Source organism: Ranitomeya imitator, chromosome 1 (assembly GCF_032444005.1).
Source record: "Ranitomeya imitator isolate aRanImi1 chromosome 1, aRanImi1.pri, whole genome shotgun sequence".
In the NCBI taxonomy this organism is placed as follows: domain Eukaryota; kingdom Metazoa; phylum Chordata; class Amphibia; order Anura; family Dendrobatidae; genus Ranitomeya; species Ranitomeya imitator.
Window position 1 is genome coordinate 1,136,699,172 of NC_091282.1, and position 21,708 is coordinate 1,136,720,879.

At 41.3% G+C, this 21,708-nt stretch overlaps 1 protein-coding gene across 2 annotated transcripts in view; it reads left to right on the top strand.

The window, feature by feature from the left end:
* GABRA2 (gamma-aminobutyric acid type A receptor subunit alpha2) overlaps positions 1–21,708 on the top strand; it is a 359,232-nt gene that overhangs the window by 266,702 nt on the left and 70,822 nt on the right. For both annotated transcript variants that reach the window (XM_069744513.1, XM_069744514.1), the window contains exons 7-8: positions 5,396–5,539; positions 17,864–18,016. In XM_069744513.1, coding sequence (XP_069600614.1) covers positions 5,396–5,539; positions 17,864–18,016 — 297 coding nt within the window. The remainder of the gene's footprint in view (positions 1–5,395; positions 5,540–17,863; positions 18,017–21,708) is intronic.

The following is a 21,708-nucleotide window of genomic DNA, read 5'->3' on the forward strand; positions in this document are numbered from 1 at the left end:
TTCCAACAAGAGTTCTCTAAACTTCTCTGAAAATCTGATTAGAAAGTAAATATTCTATTCTATCTTAGATTTTTAAAGTCCCATCTTTACTCTATTCTGTACTCTTCAAACATGCAGGAACTTAGCAACATGTACCGCTGCGAGAGACACATCAGCCTGAGGGGATGTGGTGCTGTCACTCGCTGTTCAACTGTAGGACACTTTAAAAAGTTCTTCTCAGCAGATTGATTGAATTAAACCTTGAGGGCATTCACTGACAATAAATTGATTAAGGAAATGTATCCATTTGTTCTAAAGCTTGTGAGGTGAGAAAAGATTTTCCTCCTGTCGTACATAATATAAGTTTGTAATGAAGCAAAAAAACACAGGTATCAAATGTAGTGACCTACTAACAGTGGTTTAGCGCATACTATGGAAAACAAGTCAAACAAGTACAAGCACTATTTTAAGAAACTTGATCCTTAAGATGGAATCGTGTAATACTGTAAATACCTATTTCTAATAAATTATATGCTGTATTAACACTTTCAGGACATATGATGTACAGTTCCGTCATATGCTCACATTAGATAACTTTAACTATTTTGTGACCCTGACTTTGATGCAGGCTTGGCTTGCAAACCCACATCTTTACCCACAGATGATGGTTGAATTATTCAATCATCATCTACCTCTAACAGCTGTGTGTGGAATGGATGTCCAACCACAGCTGTTAACCTGATAAAAGCCAATCTATGTTAACTGCCAATGTCAATTTCTGACAGCAGCATATAAAGGGAGTGTATCACCACCTTCGACCTATCTAAACTATTAACCCCTTCATGACCTTGGGATTTTCCGTTTTTCCATGTTCGTTATTTGCTCCCCTTCTTCCCAGAGCCATAACTTTTTTATTTTTCCGTCAATATGGCCATGTGAGGGCTTATTTTTTGCAAAACAAGTTGCACTTTTGAACCACATCATTGGTTTTAGCATGTCATGTACTAGAAAACAGGAAAAAAATTCCAAGTGCGGCGAAATTGCAAAAAAAGTTCAATCCCACACTCTGGTTTTTTACTAGGTTCACTAAATGCTAAAACTGACCTGCCATTATGATTCTACAGGTCAGTACGAGTTCATATACACCAAACATGGCTAGGTTCTCTTTTATGTAAGTGGTGAAAAAAAATTCCAAACTTTGCTAAAAAAAAAAAAAAATTTGCACCATTTTCCGATACCCGTAGCGTCTCCATTTTTCATGATCTGGGGTCGGGTGAGGGCTTATTTTTTGCGTACTGAGCTGGCATTTTTAATGATTGCATTTTGGTGCAGATACATTCTTTTGATCGCCCGCTATTGCATTTTAATGCAATGTTGCGGCGACCAAAAAACGTAACTCTGGCATTTTGAATTTTTTTCTCGCTACGCCGTTTAGCGATCAGGTTAATCCCTTTTTTATTGATAGATTGGGCAAAACAGCTGACATGTCCCTGCTTTGATGCGGGCTCACTGCCGGAGCCCTGAATCAAAGCGCGGTATCTGACCTCGAACGTACTATCCCGTCCGAGGTCAGAAAGAGGTTAATATGGGCACCGACAGTTTTTGATGTTCCAAAGCACACAAAGGAAAAAAACATATGTACATAAAAAAAATATGTAATTGCAATAATTTTCTGGAAGAAATGAAGAACCCAAAAAACAATTGTGAAATTGCACTTTTTTTTGCTATTTAAACTCTCTTGGACTTTTTTTGCCCCACTTTCCAGTGCATTACATGACAAAATGAATGGTGTCATTCACAAAGTACAACTTATCCCACAATAAACAAGCCCTCATTTGGTTATGCGCATGGGAAAAAAAAAAAAGTTATGACTCTTGGAAGAAAGGTAGGAAAAAGCAAAAAATGAATATGTTAATAAAAATAGTTTGTATGTTTACATATTTTTTCAACATCACCAAAATCACTTAAATCAATAAGTAGGTTGGCAACTGCTAAAACTTTGTTACTATCATCCTGCTAGGTATTGGCTCTATGGTTGTTCTTTCACAACAATATTTAAACCATATTAAAATAAAATAAGGACTTTTTCTCCTTTAAGTGTCACAACATTAAGACATACTACAAATTTACCTTGGACTTGGCAGCTGTGATTTGCCAATCTATAGGTCACTGGTGATGCTTACCATTCACTTATCACCTACAGAATGTAGACAGCTATTCATCTTTCACTGACAGCTAATTTACTAGACTGCTTTCCTTTTCTGGTGAGAAAAAATTCACATTATGGCCTTATGTATCGTGCCTTCTTTCTTATGACTAGTTATATCAGTTTCCAATTTCTAGACTTAGGTACTTTAACATTTACGGTTGAAACTAAATCAGCCTAAAAAGGTAAAAAGCAAAATCCATGAAATAATATATTATCTGTCAAGAATATTGATTTACTATATATTCACTTTGGTTGCATAGAAGAGTTGAATGGAAACATGAGACAATGCAGCTCTATATAAATTAATCTCAGTTGATAAAAGTTATTTGCTTTTAATTATCAACTGAAAGTTACAGTAGATATAGCCGATGCCAGACAATAAATGTCAATGTTTTGTAACCATTGGAAATTACAACTTACTTCATTTCTGAGAAGTTTTTTCGTTTTATCTATTGGTCTTTTTTTTCTGTGTAAATCAAAGGTCGTAGTTACCATACCAGCCTCGGTCAGATCTCCTGAACAAAATTCATCAGCTTTATAGACATAACTGAGGATTTTCAGTTCAGGTCAGGAAACCATTGTCCATATACAGATCATGAAACTCTGGCTTGTGAAAGCAGCCAATTCCAAATTTCCTTTTTTTTCTATCAATTTTTTTTATATTTGTGGAGGAGTGGGTGTGAATCTGCAAGAGGCAGGGCAGCAGTCATGGCCGAGATCTGAGACCCTCCAAGCTACAGGAGAATGTGGATCCTGGTTAGGTGTTTGTGCTGATGTTACCTTGGCAATAGTCCTCTGTAGACTACATGCTGCCTCTTGACATAGCAGGCCAGTACCTGAAAAGAGATGAATGAGGAAGACTAAAGTACGAAAATAAACTTTTCTTTACGGACTACTTGATGAGAAGTATAAACAGTACAGACCAAAAGTTTGGACACATCTTCTCATTTAAAGATTTTTCTGTATTTTCATGACTATGAAAATTGTACACTCACGCTGAAGGCATCAAAACTATAAATTAACACATGTGGAATTATATACTTAACAAAAAAGTGTGAAACAACTGAAATTATGTCTTATATTCTAGGTTCTTCAAAGTAGCCACCTTTAGCTTTGATGACTGCTTTGCACACTCTTAGCATTCTCTTGATGAGCTTCAAGAGGTAGTCACCGGGAATGGTCTTCCAACAATCTTGAAGGAGTTGCCAGAGATGCTTAGCACTTGTTGATCCTTTTGCCTTCACTCTGCGGTCCAGCTCACCATAAACCATCTCGATTGGGTTCAGGTCTGGTGACTGTGGAGGCCAGGTCATCTGGCGTAGCACCCCATCACTCTCCTTCTTGGTCAAATAGCCCTTACACAGTCTGGAGGTGTGTTTGGGGTCATTGTCCTGCTGAAAAATAAATGATGGTCCAACTAAACGCAAAGTGGATGGAATAGCATGCCGCTGCAAGATGCTGTGGTAGCCATGCTGGTTCAGTATGTCTTCAAATTTGAATAAATCCCCAACAGTGTCACCAGCAAAGCACCCCCACGTAATCACACCTCCTCCTCCATGCTTCACGGTGGGAACCAGGCATGTAGAGTCCATTCGTTCACCTTTTCTGCGTCACAAAAAGACACACTGGTTGGAACCAAAGATCTCAAATTTGGACTCATAAGACCAAAGCACAGATTTCCACTGGTCTAATGTCCATTCCTTGTGTTCTTTAGCCCAAACAAGTGTCTTCTGCTTGTTGCCTGTCCTTAGCAGTTGTCTCCTAGCAGCTATTTTACCATGAAGGCCTGCTGCACAAAGTCTCCTCTTAACAGTTGTTGTAGAGATGTGTCTGCTGCTATAACTCTGTGTGACATTGACCTGGTCTCTAATCTGAGCTGCTGTTAACCTGCGATTTCTGAGGCTGATGACACGGATTAATTTATCCTCAGAAGCAGTGTTGACTCTTGGTCTTCCTTTCCTGGGGTGGTCCTCATTGTCAGCCAGTTTCTTTGTGGCGCTTGATGGTTTTTGCCACTGCACTTGGGGATACTTTCAAAGATTTTCCAATTTTTCAAACTGACTGACCTTTATTTCTTAAAGTAATGATGGCCACTCGTTTTTCTTTACTTTGCTGCTTTTTTCTTGCCATAATAAAAATTCTAACATTCTATTCAGTAGGACTATCAGCTGTGCATCCACCAGACTTCTGCACAACACAACTGATGCTCCCAACCCCATTTATAAGGCAAGAAATCCCACGTCTTAAACCTGAGAGGGCACACCTGTGAAGTGAAAACCATTCCCGGTGACTACCTCTTGACGCTCATCAAGAGAATGCCAAGAGTGTGCAAAGCAGTCATCAAAGCAAAAGGTGGCTACTTTGAAGAACTTAGAATATAAGACATAATTTCAGTTGTTTCACACTTTTTTGCTAAGTATATAATTCCACATGTGTTAATTCATAGTTTTGATGCCTTCAGTGTGAATGTACAATTTTCATAGTCGTGAAAATACAGAAAAATCTTTAAATGAGAAGATGTGTCCAAACTTTTGGTCTGTACTGTACATCAGATATAAAGAAACCATTATAGGAACCTCCATATTCCCTGGTGAGGAGCCCACAGGTTAAAGAGCATTGCTACGAACCCTCACAGCTAGTCTCAACTTCTAGTTCATTTGATCTTCAAGGGGGGAGTGGGCAGCTTTTCCACTTCTTTACAAATTGTTTAACGGGCATCTGCCAGCAGTTTTGGCATAATAATACATAATAAAATCCATTTAAATAAATAAAAAAAGTTTAAGATTTTTGGCATGTTTTTTGCCTTCTAAAGTACGTGCTACATTGTCAATTATGTAGAAAAAAAATGTATGTTAAAGTCTGTTGATGAGGTGCCTATGTGAGGCAAATCTTGAAACAAAATATTTCACTCTCACTATATCAGTAAGATAACGATTGTAATCTGTCTTGCTCAGGATGAAGGGATATAAGCACCATTACGTTCAAAGCAAATGGTTACATTATAGTTCTATGGTAATTTTATACTGTGAAGAAAAAAAAAACGAGCACAAAAAATTGTTTTTAGACAATTTGGAAGTTTTTCTAAGTTGTTTTGATAAGATGTCAAATTAAAAATATATTAAAGTTGTTTTGAATATATAATGCTACAACAGCATGAACTGTCTTCAGGAAAGTATGTACAAATTTTCATTTATTTACTTTGTGCAGATGCTTACACAACATCAGAAGTGACGTATGTATGGACTAGAAATGCCACAGATTCCGTTGTGGTGGCACCAGACGGCTCAAGATTAAATCAGTATGTGCTTTTAGGTCATTTGGCTGGTAATGAAACCATTAAGTCAAGTACAGGTAGGTGCATAAGTTTCACTTGAATTTGATATCATGGACTAATACTTACAGATTATCTTATATTATATACCACACTATGTACTGTAACAAATTTCTAAATTCATACTTTTATGAAATGTCATGTACCATAGTCAGTGTTACAGCGAATGTTTATTTTGATTTGAATTTATTTTTTAACCATTTTAACCAATTGAACAATCTCAATTGGCTGAAGGAAAAAGAAGACAAAATTTTTTTGGCCCTCACCATCTCTACTGCTTCTCATCAAATTTTAGTCTGGTTTTGAGTCAGAGCAGGTCTTTTGTCTATTCAGTGCCGCTGTCAGCGTTGACTAGGCATCCTGATGTCATAACTTGTATTACTTCTCAATATGATGTTGCAAGGTACAGACAGCATTGGTATTGCTGAAGACCAAATAAGGCTACGTTCACACTAGCGTTGCGCCGCCCTGCGTCGGCGACGCAACGCGCGACGCATGAAAAAACGTGCGCAAACGCGCGCAAAAACGCGCGCGTTTTGCGACGCGTGCGTCGTTTTTTGACCAAAATCGGACGCACAGAAAATGCAACTTGTTGCATTTTATTGCGTCCGACGCTAGCGTCGGAAACGACGCAAGTGTCAAAAAACGCCACCCTAAAAACGCACGCGTCCCCTATGTTAAACATAGGGGCGCGTCGCTGCTGCGTCACCGCTGCGTCGCCGGCGCAACAGCGACGCACATTGGCGGAACGCCAATGTGAACGTAGCCTAAGACCTGTGAAGAAGACCCAAGACCTAAAATTGAGGTCAGGTGTATTCAACTGGTAAGTATGTGTTTGTCTCTTATGGTGAGACGGACATAAGATGGAAATGCACCACTAGATAATAAACCATAATGCTGGAGGAAGGGTAAAAAGCTTTGTTCCAAAATTATATTTGTCAGTGTGTAATTTCCGGCTAGCTGGGGCTTGATATCGGTCTGTGATAGTATCCCAATAGGTAAGGTTATGCAGATCCTGGGTCCAGTTCATAAGAATCATCCTTCTGTAGTTAGTTTTGCAAGGTGGTCTTGTTTTGAGAAGTAATTAGGGAAGAGCGAACCCGAACTGGAAAGTTTGGGGTTCTTACAGGACACCTAGTGTAAGGAACCAAAACCCAAACACTGACTTTTTACCAGATGTCCAGTTTACATTTGGTTCAGAAACTTAATAAAGTTTGTTTAAAGGCTGCAGCATAGCCAATCAACAAGCATTTAGGCTGTGGGCACTTCCTGAGCCATCCAAGTATTGGCATGGCTGTGATTGGTCAGCACAGTACATGACCTGGAATGTACAAATGCCTGATCACAAGTGCCGCCGCCATTCTGTTCCGATTAGTATAGGGTCAGGACACAGCTGGAATGATGGTTTGAATTAGAATGCATGCTTTGGAAAAAGGCTCTTTGTGTGCTCTGCATGTGCCTCAGTAGGAGTACCGTGCCAAAAAGCCACCCTGTGTAGTCTGCATCGATATATGTGAGAGTGCTGTGCCAATTATCTGCAGCTGTCTCTTTGCAATTTGTAGGCCAAAAATAATAATTTTGCTCTACCACTGTATCTATGTGAGCAGTGTGCCTTAAAAAACAAATCTGCTCTACCACTGTCTCTTTGCCACTTGTGGGCCATAGCAATAATTTTACTTTACATCTTTATAAACATACTGCCCAACTAGACCGGTAAATTAACCGAATGCTGAGTCAAAAAAGTGTCTTATACATTATTTTCTATAAAAAGTTACAACTTTATTGACAGACATATTACACATAAAAAAATGATTAAAACAATACCTCTCAACCATAATAAACAAAATAGCTGACAGGTAGACGTATTGAGCAAATATTGCTAAACAGAGAACCCGTAACTAGAACTTACCGACTTTAAATAGAATAAGGTCTATATAAAAAAAAACAAAATTGGATTTTTTTTATGTTGCGCAAACATGTCACCCACTATAAATAAAACAAATATTTAGTAATCCTAATGTCATAGCCATAGTGCTTCTATATATAATGGATGAACTAGTTTGCTGTGCAATAATTGCGATCAATACCCGACTCCGGTGTATAAATAACAATAGATGACTACTAAATAAGTCTACTATTAAAGCAAGATATAAATCTAAGAGATGCAAAGCGCAGATCCTTTCTACATAGACAGGGCTAAGTTACCGTGCAGTATATACCAAATGCACCTGCCGCTCCGTATACACATGTCCATAAATCTCTAGCTTGCATGCGATCTAACAGGGCTAAGTGAACATGCAGTATATATCAAATTCTCCTGCCGCTCCGTATACACATGCCCACAGATCTCAAGCTTGCATATGATCTAACATAGACAGGGCTACGTTACCGTGCAGCACATACCAACTTCACCTGCCGCTCTGTATGCACATGCCCACAAATCTCTAGCTTGCATATGGTCTAATAGGTAACCCTACAATGGAGCCAAATATAGCCGGCAACACATGCCTGTAACTAAACAACGCTGAACAAATCAGTAAGATGCATATTACCTCAATACTGGGAGATCTCTGCTAGCAGCCACGTGGCACGCTACTCCTTGTCAGACCCCGACGCGCGTTTCGCGACAGCTTCCTCCTGGGGGCGTGTCCGGAATGAGGTATCACAGAGCCTTTTAACCGACCATGGGCCAATCACATTCCTGGGGGCGCGGTCCCTATTCACTACTGTCTACCCACTGGTCATCATGGCAACGGCCGTAAACAAGTAGTGTGCCTACTCTGCAGTCATCTCTTTGCCATTTTTGGGCCCAAATTATAATTTTACTGTATCGCTGTGTCTATACAAGTACTGTGACTAAAAAATAAATCTACTCTGCAGCAGTCTCTGCCATTTGTGGGCCCAAAAACATAATTTTTCTCTACCGCTGTGTCTATACCAGTAGTGTGCCTAAAAAATAATTCTACAGTGCAGCTGTCTTTTTGTGAGTAGTGTGCCTAAACAATAACTCTACTCAGCTGCCATCTCTGGGTGAGTAATGTGCCGAAAAACCACTTCCAAAAATGAGGAGAGCAACAAATAAGGAACAAGGACATAGTGGTGCTGGTGTAGCTGCTGCTGATGGTGGTGGTGTAGCTGTTGCATGGAGAAGATGTGGTAATTTTTTGCTTGCTATAACTCAGGCAACAGGACGTGCTGCATCATTTCGTAGTGACGAGTATTAATGCATGAAATGGAGAGTCCAAAAGATGCTGAAAAGGTGTTAGATTGGATGGCTGAGAGTGCCTCAAGTTCCTTCACATTATCTTCCTCCCAGTCCACTACAGAAAGTGCAGAGTTTGCACCTGAGGACCTTGGTCATCAGGCTTCAAGCCCCAAATCATGCAGAAGTCTCTTCTGTTTTTTAATGATTCCGCTCGCGTTATGTGGCCCATCTAACTGACCCTGTGGCAGAAGTGGAAGAGATTGAGTGCACTGAGGCGCAACCATTTGTTATGATGGAGGATGAGTAGATGAGAGGGCTATCACGCACGATCAGTGGATCACCACAGCACATCTCAGAGGATGAAGAAACACAGTTGCCAAATGCAACATCTTTCTGCAGTGTGCAGACTGGCAAGGAGGGTAGGGGTGAGAAGTGAGTGGAAGATGATGCAGCGGATATCCTAGACCCCGCATGGAATAAAGGCCATCCTAGTAATATGTGGTGAAATCTTGTTGAAGCACTGGGCCTAGCCAGTTTGATCCATATTCCTTGCCTGGCAATTGTGCTGACCTTGGTGATACAGAGCTTCCTGAAAAACTACCCATATATGTCAGAGCTACTGCTGAAAGTGCAGGCAGTGTATGCACGCTTTCAGCGCTCCCATCCTGCTGATATTAGCCTGATTGTGGTGCACTTCTGCCTTTCCGCTCACCACCTCATATGCGACATACCAAGAAGATGGAACTCCACCTTACATATGTTGAAGTAACTGTGCGAGCAGCAGCAGGCTGTAGTGGAGTTTTAGCTGCTGCACGCACGACTGAGTTGCTCTGCAGAACAACAACACTTCACCACTAATGAGTGGGAATCCATGCAGGACGTGTGTGCCATGGTGTGTTGCTTTGAACACTCCACGAATATAACCAATGCTGATGACACCATATCTTCAGCATTACTATACAACCTATATAACTGCTGGAAGAAAAAATTCAAGTGATGATAGGTGAGGAGAAGGTGCGGGAGCAGGGCCAATTCAAACTGTTATCAAGCCTGTCATCCACACATAGCTTGGTGAGTGGGTTACAGTCCAAACAGCGGCCAGGTATCCAGTTGTAAAGCCAGGTTACATTTTGATAGGATGAGGATGGGTCAGGAGGTGTACACAGCACAGTGGCACTCAAAGCCATTCAAAGCAGCTCAAGGGCATCACTGGAGCATGACTGGGGGGATACAGAAGACCCAGACATTACACCTCCCACTGAGGACGGCTTGTCATTACCATCAGACAGCCTTACACACATGAGCCAATACATGCTGTATGCTTGCACAATGACCACCAAATTGCTTGTATTGCCGGTGATGATTACTGGGTGACAACCCTCCTGGATCCCAGCTACAAGGACAATGTACAATCATTACTTATATCACTGAAGCGGGATCGCAAAATGTGTGAATACAAGCACACACTAGCAGAGAAACTACTGATGGCTTTCCCACATGATAGCGTGGGCTCCGTGGAAGTCACTAGTGCAAGGAGGAAGGAGGGAGTCACTAAGGCTGGTTTCACACTTGCGTAGGGCATAGCTGCAGAGGGCTGCGTACTTCCTCGTACTTCCTCCGCTAAGTCCTGCCAACTTCCACACCTCTTCCATTCAGCTCCGCCTACGTCGGCATGCATACTGCTGTACCTATCTTTAACATTGGGTACACAGGCCATGCGAATGTATGCGGATGCCTCCACATGGGTTGATATGATGCTGCGCCGACCACAACAAAATGCAACATGTTGCTTTTGGCGCATTTCAGGGCAGCATCATAACGATGCATGCGGAGGCAACCGCATACTTTTGCATGACCTGCATACCCAATGTTATAGATTGGTACAGCAGGACGCATGCCGACGAAGGCGGAGCTGAAAGGAAGAGGTGCAGCAGTATGCGGGGTTTAATGAAGGAAGTACTCAGCCTTCTGCAGCTATGCCCTATGCAAGTGTGAAACCAGCCTAATGCAGCTGGGGCACCACCACCTCAGAAAGCAGGGTTAGCATGGCTGAAATCTGGCAAAGTGTTATGAGCACATAATAATATCCAGCACCACCATCTGATATGGTCCATATTAGCAGGAGGCAGCGTTACAATAATATTGTAGAAGAGTACCTCTTCACACATCTCCATGTACTAACTGATGGGTCTGCCTCATTTAACTTAGGGGTCTCCAAATTAGACAAATGGCCTGAGCTTTCCTTTTATGTTTTGGGGGTGCAGGCCTGACCTATGGCAAGAGTACTGTCGGAATGTGTGTTTATCACAACAGAGGATGTCATTACAGACAGGCGCATCCACCTGCCCACAGCAAACATGGGGAAGCTAACATTCATTGAAATGAACCAGGCATGGATCCCACAGGATTTATCGATCCCTTTGGATGACTAGTGAACTATACCAGTCACTCCCAGCCAGTAATAAACTCAATTTGCCATTTGTTTAATTTGGATGCCTCTTCCTCAAATAAATAAAGCAAAAAACTGTTAGCTACCTCCTCTTCCGCCTCTTCAACCTACACATCTGCATCCACCTCCATTTTCTCCTCCAGTTGGACTTCTGCCCCTAGTTGTAGCTTGTTAGTTTATTTTCAGTTAATTTTATGCTCTTTTAAGTCAGTTCCTCAAAAAAAAATGAAGAAAAAAGCCAAAACAAAAATTAAAAAACACAAACAGTGTTGGATTACTCCTTACTTGCATCTTTCACCTGCAGCGCCACATCCACCTCTTCCTCCACTTGGACATAGGCCTCCTTCTCCATTCTAGTTTGTTTTACGTCAGTTCCATAAAAAAATAAAAACACACAAAAAAAGAAACATGGATGAAAAACAGTGTTTGATTACATCTCCTTTGTCTCTTCCACCTATACCGCCAGACACAGCCATTACACAGTACACTACAATGGCATATTTATAAGATAATCACAGCACAGGAATTTTTTTTTTAAAACACACCCAGTTGTAGAAGATAATATGATGCCAAGATCTATTGATTAAAATTAACTTTTGTTAGTGAAAAAATCCCTTTTTAGTCTAGTAAACCCTTACCCTCTAATCAATAATATATACAGGTCCTTCTCAAAAAATTAGCATATAGTGTTAAATTTCATTATTTACCATAATGTAATGATTACAATTAAACTTTCATATATTATAGATTCATTATCCACCAACTGAAATTTGTCAGGTCTTCTATTGTTTTAATACTGATGATTTTGGCATACAACTCCTGATAACCCAAAAACCCTGTCTCAATAAATTAGCATATCAAGAAAAGGTTCTCTAAACGACCTATTACCCTAATCTTCTGAATCAACTAATTAACTCTAAACACATGCAAAAGATACCTGAGGCTTTTATAAACTCCCTGCCTGGTTCATTACTCAAAACCCCCATCATGGGTAAGACTAGCGACCTGACAGATGTCAAGAAGGCCATCATTGACACCCTCAAGCAAGAGGGTAAGACCCAGAAAGAAATTTCTCAACAAATAGGCTGTTCCCAGAGTGCTGTATCAAGGCACCTCAATGGTAAGTCTGTTGGAAGGAAACAATGTGGCAGAAAACGCTGTACAACGAGAAGAGGAGACCGGACCCTGAGGAAGATTGTGGTGAAGGACCGATTCCAGACCTTGGGGAACCTGAGGAAGCAGTGGACTGAGTCTGGTGTGGAAACATCCAGAGCCACCGTGCACAGGCGTGTGCAGGAAATGGGCTACAGGTGCCGCATTCCCCAGGTAAAGCCACTTTTGAGCTACAGAGAAGCAGCACTGGACTGTTGCTAAGTGGTCCCAAGTACTTTTTTCTGATGAAAGCAAATTTTGCATGTCATTCGGAAATCAAGGTGCCAGAGTCTGGAGGAAGACTGGGGAGAAGGAAATGCCAAAATGCCTGAAGTCCAGTGTCAAGTACCCACAGTCAGTGATGGTGTGGGGTGCCATGTCAGCTGCTGGTGTTGGTCCACTGTGTTTCATCAAGGGCAGGGTCAATGCAGCTAGCTATCAGGAGATTTTGTAGCACTTCATGCTTCCATCGGCTGAAATGCTTTATGGAGATGAAGATTTCATTTTTCAGCACGACCTGGCACCTGCTCACAGTGCCAAAACCACTGGTAAATGGTTTACTGACCATGGTATTACTGTGCTCAATTGGCCTGCCAACTCTCCTGACCTGAACCCCATAGAGAATCTGTAGGATATTGTGAAGAGAAAGTTGAGAGACGCAAGACCCAACACTCTGGATGAGCTTAAGGCCGCTATTGAAGCATCCTGGGCCTCCATAACATCTCAGCAGTGTCACAGGCTGATTGCCTCCATGCCACGCCGCATTGAAGCAGTCATTTCTGCCAAAGGATTCCCGACCAAGTATTGAGTGCATAACTGAACATTATTATTTGTTGGTTTTTTTGTTTGTTATTAAAAAACACTTTTATTTGATTGGATGGGTGAAATATGCTAATTTATTGAGACAGGTTTTTTGGGTTATCAGGAGTTGTATGCCAAAATCATCAGTATTAAAACAATAAAAGACCTGACAAATTTCAGTTGGTGGATAATGAATCTATAATATATGAAAGTTTAATTGTAATCATTACATTATGGTAAATAATGAAATTTAACACTATATGCTAATTTTTTGAGAAGGACCTGTATATATACAGCTGCTTCTCACAAAATTAGAATATTATCAAAAAGTTAATTTATTTCAGTTCTTCAATACAAAAAGTGATATATATATATATATATATATATATATATATATATATACAGTGGGTATGGAAAGTATTCGGACCCTTTTACATTTTTCACTTTATTTCATTGCAGCCATTTGGTAAATTCATTCTTTCACATTAATGTACACCTGACTTGACTGAAAAAAAACCGTAAATGTAGAAATTTTTGCAAATTTAGTAAAAAAGAAAAACTGAAATATCACATGGTCATAAGTGTTCAGACCCTTGGCTCAGACAGTCATATTTAAGGCACATCCTGTCCATTTCCTTGTGATCCTCCTTGAGATGGTTCTACTCCTTCATTGGAGTCCATCTGTGTTTAATTAAACTGATAGATGACACCTGCTGCTCAGTAATGGCGGACTATTTGGTGGTATAATATAACCACACAGGTTAACTTCACCCGGTAAGTAAGGAGGCGAACCTTGTTGCTTCACAGGGCTGCAATACCGTAGAGTGAATACTAGTGTTAGGTCACAGGCCCGAAGGACCCAGGGTTAGAGTCCCTATAGACCACTAGTGCTCTGTGCTGCAACTGCGGTGCCAAGGAGAATCTAAATAATAAAGATTTAGCACACTGAGTGCACGCAGCGCCGCTCTGGCGGACACCACTAACCGCCCTAGCAAGGGACCGGAAAGCACACTAGATGTGCACGGCACTGCACTGGCGGATGCTGCTGAGATGATGCAGTATAATCGTGCCTTGTGCAGGATTGCACAAACTGGCACTAGTCAGCTCCAACACAAAAACAACATATAACAATGCTAGGGAGGAGATAGATTAGGAGCTTTCACCAGATGTCAAACACTCATCCACACACATACACACGATATAAATTTTATACTAGCGCATGGCCAAGCAGCGTCCTTCTGGGGCCTTCCCAGTGGTCCAATTAGGGTCGCTTCAGGGCCTGGGCATGTGACCCCCAACCTCCAATGGGAGGTCATCCCACAGGCATGCTCAGTTGAGAAAAAGCAGGACTTAGTCCCAGGAACATCTGCTCGCTGCTGACCACTGTTGGTTATAATAGCAGAACCAGGAATGACAGTGGTAACCAGAAGCACAGCCTCAGCTTGGGCAAGATGCTGGGATCGACGTCTTTGCTAAGCAGGCTCCGCTGCAGCTGTGTAAAAATGGGAGACTGCAGAGGACATGGTTTGAGATTCCCCCTGTGCAGTGGCAGGAACTTGACACCTAACACACACCTGTCTGTATAAGACTTCACAGCTTACAGTGCATGTCAGACCAAATGGGAATCATGAGGTCAAAGGAACTCGAAAAAAGGAGCTCAGAGACAGAATTGTGGCAACGCACAGATCTGACCAAGGTTTCAACAGAATTTCTGCAGTTCCTAAGGTTCCTTAGAGCACAGTGGCCTCCATAATCTTTAAATGGCAGAAGTTTGGGACCACCAAAAGTTTTCTTAGACCTGGCCATCCTGCCAAACTGAGCAATCGTGGGAGAAGAGCCTTGGTGAGAAAGGTAAAGAAGAACCCCAAGATCATTTTGGCTGAGCAGTCGGGAGATGGGAAAAAGTTCCACAAAGTCAAATATCACTGTAGCCCTCCACCAGTCAGTCCTTTATGGCAGAGTGGCCTGACAAAAGCCTCTCCTCAGTGCAAGACATATGAAAACTCCCATAGAGTTTGCTAAAAAAAACACATGAAGGACTCTCAGACTATGAGAAATAAGATTCTCTGGTCTGATGAGATGAAGATAGACCTTTTTCGTGATAATTCTAAGTGGTTTGTGTAGAGAAAATCAGGCACTGCTCATCACCTGCCCAATACAATCCCAAAAGTGAAACATGGTGGTGGCAGCATCATGCAATGGGGGTGTTTTTCAGCTGCAGGACCAGGACAACTGGTTGTCATTGAAGAAAACATGAATGCGTCCATGTACAGATATATCCTGGATGAAAACCTCTTCCAAAGTGCTCTGGACCTCAGACTTGGCCAAAGGTTTACCTTCCAACAAGATAATGACCCCAAGCACACAGCTAAAATAACAAAGGAGTGGCTTCAGAAAAACTCTGTGACCATTCTTGAATGGCCCAGCCAGAGTCTTGACCTAAACCCATTTGAGCATCTCTGGAGAGACCTGAATATGGCTGTCCACCAACATAACCATCCAACCTGACGGAACAGGAGAGGATCTGCAAGGAAGAATGGCAGAAGATCCCCAAATCCAGGTGTGAAAAACGTGTTGCATCATTCCCAAGAAGACTCATGGCTGTACTAGCTCAAAAGGGTTCTTCTACTCAATACTGAGCAAAGGGTCTGAATACTTATGACCATGTGATATTTCAGTTTTTCTTTTTTAAGAAATTTGCAAAAATTACTATATTCCTGTTTTTTATGTCAATGTAAATGTACTTTTCTCAAACTTTTTTGAATTTACCAAATGCAAATGATACAAAGAGTGAAAAAAGTTAAGTGGTCAGAATACTTTCCGTACCAACTGTGTATATATACAGAATATATATATATATATATACATATATACAGTGGGGCAAAAAAGTATTTAGTCAGTCAGCAATAGTGCAAGTTCCACCACTTAAAAAGATGAGAGGCGTCTGTAATTTACATCATAGGTAGACCTCAACTATGGGAGACAAACTGAGAAAAAAAAATCCAGAAAATCACATTGTCTGTTTTTTTAACAATTTATTTGCATATTATGGTGGAAAATAAGTATTTGGTCAGAAACAAAATTTCATCTCAATACTTTGTAATATATCCTTTGTTGGCAATGACAGAGGTCAAACGTTTTCTGTAAGTCTTCACAAGGTTGCCACACACTGTTGTTGGTATGTTGGCCCATTCCTCCATGCAGATCTCCTCTAGAGCAGTGATGTTTTTGGCTTTTCGCTTGGTAACACGGACTTTCAACTCCCTTCAAAGGTTTTCTATAGGGTTGAGATCTGGAGACTGGCTAGGCCACTCCAGGACCTTGAAATGCTTCTTACGAAGCCACTCCTTCGTTGCCCTGGCGGTGTGCTTTGGATCATTGTCATGTTGAAAGACCCAGCCACATTTCATCTTCAATGCCCTTGCTGATGGAAGGAGGTTTGCACTCAAAATCTCACGATACATGGCCCCATTCATTCTTTCATGTACCCGGATCAGTCGTGCTGGCCCCTTTGCAGAGAAACAGCCCCAAAGCATGATATTTCCACCACCATGCTTTACAGTAGGTATGGTGTTTGATGGATGCAACTCAGTATTCTTTTTCCTCCAAACACGACAAGTTGTGTTTCTACCAAACAGTTCCAGTTTGGTTTCATCAGACCATAGGACATTCTCCCAAAACTCCTCTGGATCATCCAAATGCTCTCTAGCAAACTTCAGACGGGCCCGGACATGTACTGGCTTAAGCAGTGGGACACGTCTGGCACTGCAGGATCTGAGTCCATGGTGGCGTAGTGTGTTACTTATGGTAGGCCTTGTTACATTGGTCCCAGCTCTCTGCAGTTCATTCACTAGGTCCCCCCGCGTGGTTCTGGGATTTTTGCTCACCGTTCTTGTGATCATTCTGACCCCACGGGGTGGGATTTTGCGTGGAGCCCCAGATCGAGGGAGATTATCAGTGGTCTTGTATGTCTTCCATTTTCTAATTATTGCTCCCACTGTTGATTTCTTCACTCCAAGCTGGTTGGCTATTGCAGATTCAGTCTTCCCAGCCTGGTGCAGGGCTACAATTTTGTTTCTGGTGTCCTTTGACAGCTCTTTGGTCTTCACCATAGTGGAGTTTGGAGTCAGACTGTTTGAGGGTGTGCACAGGTGTCTTTTTATACTGATAACAAGTTTAAACAGGTGCCATTACTACAGGTAATGAGTGGAGGAAAGAGGAGACTCTTAAAGAAGAAGTTACAGGTCTGTGAGAGCCAGAAATCTTGATAGTTTGTTTCTGACCAAATACTTATTTTTCACCATAATATGCAAATAAATTGTTAAAAAAACAGACAATGTGATTTTCTGGATTTTTTTTTCTCAGTTTGTCTCCCATAGTTGAGGTCTACCTATGATGTAAATTACAGACGCCTCTCATCTTTTTAAGTGGTGGAACTTGCACTATTGCTGACTGACTAAATACTTTTTTGCCCCACTGTATATATATATATACTGAATATATATATTTCAGATAAGCAAAACCTACATTTATTCTTCTTTTCAACATATAAATTGAAGACTACGTTCTGTGCATTACTGATGAAATGTTTGTGTTGTTGCCTACGAAAGTGTTCTGTTATTCCATCCAGCGGAGTGAGAGCATCCTGTCAGGGCTCCACGCTCTTTTGTATTGTAATTTGTGCCATGAATTAACTGTACTGTGAACAAAATTCTCACTTGGATGTTTGTCTGGCAGGAGAGTACACGGTTATGACAACACATTTTCACCTGAAGCGAAAAATTGGATATTTTGTGATTCAGACCTATCTCCCCTGCATCATGACAGTCATTTTGTCTCAGGTGTCATTCTGGCTGAACAGGGAATCTGTGCCTGCAAGAACAGTCTTTGGTGAGTAAAGCCAGCGGTGCGCATATTTATAGCATTTTTTAATAAAGTGGTTTCTTTTTTCAATAACACATTGACATACTGTAATATACATACAGATGGCTTGGACTGATTACAGCTGTAATAATCCTAGTTACTCCTATAATTTCCAATCATAAAGGAAAAAAATATTTTATTTTCTATATGCATGATTGTTTTGGGATATACTTTTTTTTCTTTATGGATATGATAATAACAATATTTATTAAAATTACAGTATTGAAATAGTATGCAGGTTTTTCCATATAAACATTTTAAGGAAAAACCTCTGCATTATTTCAATACTGTTATTTTTATAAATATAGTTATCAAATTGTGTACGGAATGCATTAGGTGTTACTGTAATTAAGTCGTTCAGTGACTTTATAATTATAGTTCAGTGAATATATATTGCATTCCCTGTTAATGTGTCTGGCTTGTGTTATAGACATGATGAAAAGTCTGTATGTAAGTGGTCTTTCTCAAGTTTTTAAATGGGTAACATTGCAAAATGCTTGCAAAGGCGGCAACTTTGCAAAATATTTATTTTTAAAAAATTCTTTCCATAGTCATTACCAAGGAGATTTTTGAAATCTTGTAATCTTTACCCGTCCGTGTTTGTGGTATGTGTGGTGTTCATTTTTACACATACTGGAGGCACGTACACATGCACACCCATTCTAATCCCTAGGGCTGCCACATGTCTGTATTTTTACACGGACTGTGTGTCTGTGTGACCCACATGTAGACATGTCATTTTTTTTATGGCAGCACTTAATTTCTGTAATCTGTCATTTCTATTCAGTATTCCACTCCTGTACGTGTCACATGGCTGGCATACGGATTTCGCACAGATGGTACACATGTACACACACACCGCCATACTTTTTTAAGTGGATGTGTGACATGAGCATTGTAGTATACAAGTTTTCCAGTCTGACACAATTTTATTCCCACATAAAAATATATGTGGAAATAAGAAGAGATTCCATGTACAATAAAACCAAATTTATTGATGCATAATTAAAATATACATAATAAAGGTAAAAAAAGCAAAGAATGCAGTAGGGGACCCCCGCAAATTACCAGACCAAAAACCATATATGTTCACACACTGAAATACTAAAAATGGCCTTAACCTGGGTTTCTTGTTGACTCCAATGAAGAAGAATGAAGAAGACCTTGGATTCTCTTGATTAATAATAATCGATTAAGATTTATTTAATATTGATTATTAATTATTTATGAAATGTTATTTATTGGTATTGATTCTGGAATTGTTATTAATTATTATTAAGTATGTATTATTATTATTCATGTAAAGTTTATTCCTATTCATTTGGGGTTTGGTTAACCAGGACAAAAGATCAGAGCGATGTTTATAGTGCATCAATATGTGGGATTCCCCTGTCACACTGTCACTTTGATAGATAGAATAGTTTTATTGCTGTGTTTGTATAAAGTATTAATTTGGTCCTTACGTTGTCACTTTGAGTGATTTAAAGGGAACCTGTCACCCCGTTTTTTGAGATTGAGCTATAAATACTGTTAAATAGGGCCTGCAATGTGTGTTACTATAGTGTATGTAGTGTACCCTGATTCCCCATGTATGCTGAGAAATACATTACCAAAGTCGCCGTTTTCGCCTGTCAATCAGGCTGGTCTGGTCAGGTGGGCGTGTTCACAGCGCTCTTTTCTTCCCCAGCTTTCCGTTGGTGGCGTAGTGGTGTGCGCATGTCCAGAGTTCCGACTTCCCTGCGCCCACGTGAAGACACAGCGCGCGATCTGCGCTGTAATCCCTTGCATCGGTGGGGGCGGCCATCTTCCTGGGGCCGCACGTGCGCAGATGGAGTGCTCTGCTGCACGGGGCTTCAGGAAAATGGCCGCGGGATGCCGCGCGTGCGCATTAAAGATCGCGGCGGCCATTTTCCCAAAGCCGAGTTTGCATCTCGGCTTTGGGAAAATGGCCGCCGCGATCTCTAATGCGCACGCGCGGCATCCCGCGGCCATTTTCCTGAAGCCCCGTGCAGCAGAGCACTCCATCTGCGCACGCGCGGCCCCAGGAAGATGGCCGCCCCCACCGATGCAAGGGATTACAGCGCAGATCGCGCGCTGTGTCTTCACGTGGGCGCAGGGAAGTCGGAACTCTGGACATGCGCACACCACTACGCCACCAACGGAAAGCTGGGGAAGAAAAGAGCGCTGTGAACACGCCCACCTGACCAGACCAGCCTGATTGACAGGCGAAAAAGGCGACTTTGGTAATGTATTTCTCAGCATACATGGGGAATCAGGGTACACTACATACACTATAGTAACACACATTGCAGGCCCTATTTAACAGTATTTATAGCTCAATCTCAAAAAACGGGGTGACAGGTTCCCTTTAAGAATGTAAATATATCTATACATATTGTTAGGACTGGCGGAATGCACCAAATAATGATATTAGAGAATATGAGGTGCGTTCGCAGTCCGGGGTCCATCGTGCAGAGATGACACCTGCTGGTGACTAATGGCGGATGGATACTTGCTCACATGTGGTTTAGACCTCACCCAGTGTGAATGGAAGCGAACTCTATTGTTTCATAGAGTTGCCTTAAATACACTGCGCCTTGTTAACAGTCACAGGGTGCAGCTGAAAGACACTTGTGGGATCCCTATGAATCACGCCCATTAAACTGGTGATTGGACTCGCTCTGACCCTCGGTGGCTTTTGAGCCCACGCCTGAGGAATCCCTGAGTCAGATGCTCAGTTCAAGTGGGAATTCCCACCCTACACTGACCGGCTGTCAGGAAAGTGCACTGATTGGGCACGGTGCCGTACAGGTGCGCACTGCGAATAGACGCAGAATCATGTGCTAAGTGTGCAGGTAGCTCTGTCAGTCACTAAGTAGCTTCCACCATTCGCGAGCAGTCATCAACACTAGGAATGGGAAACATTAAGGAGCTTTCATCCATTGACAGACATTCATCTACACACATTATCAAGTTTATACTAGCGCATGGCTGAGTGGCCATGCAAACCTTTTATAAAAGTAGCGCTCCAGGACCTTCCAGATGGTCCAATAGGAGCCGCAACAGGACCTGAGCATGTGACCACCGACCTCCAATGGGAGGTCATCCCGTGGGCATGCTCAGTTTGGAAAATCTGGACTTAGTCCCAGAAACACCTGCTCGCTGCTGATCAGTGCTGGCTACAAAGGCAAAGCTTGGAAAGGCAGCAGTAACCAAGTGCACAGTATCAGCTTGAGCCAGACGCTGGGATCTACATCTCTGCTGAGCAGGCTCCACTGCGGCTGAAGTAGACATGGTTCGAGATTCCCCCTGTGCAGCGGCAGGAACTCGATACCTTACACATATTGTATGGGTTTTTATAGTTTATTCTATTATAGCACTGGTCACTTTAATAAATATAATATTTTATTAGTAATCCCTTTCACAGCACTTATTTATTTATTTATTTAGGTTTATTAGTGACCTGCTACCTATATATATCATCACATTAAACAATAATAATGAAAACACTGGGTTAATATATAATAGAGTGCACTAATGGCTTAATAAATAAAATATATTATTATCAATAATTCCTTTTATAGCACTTGTCTACTCATGTTCACTTGAGATCTGCTATTTATATATATTATCACACTAATATTAATGATGGGAGCACT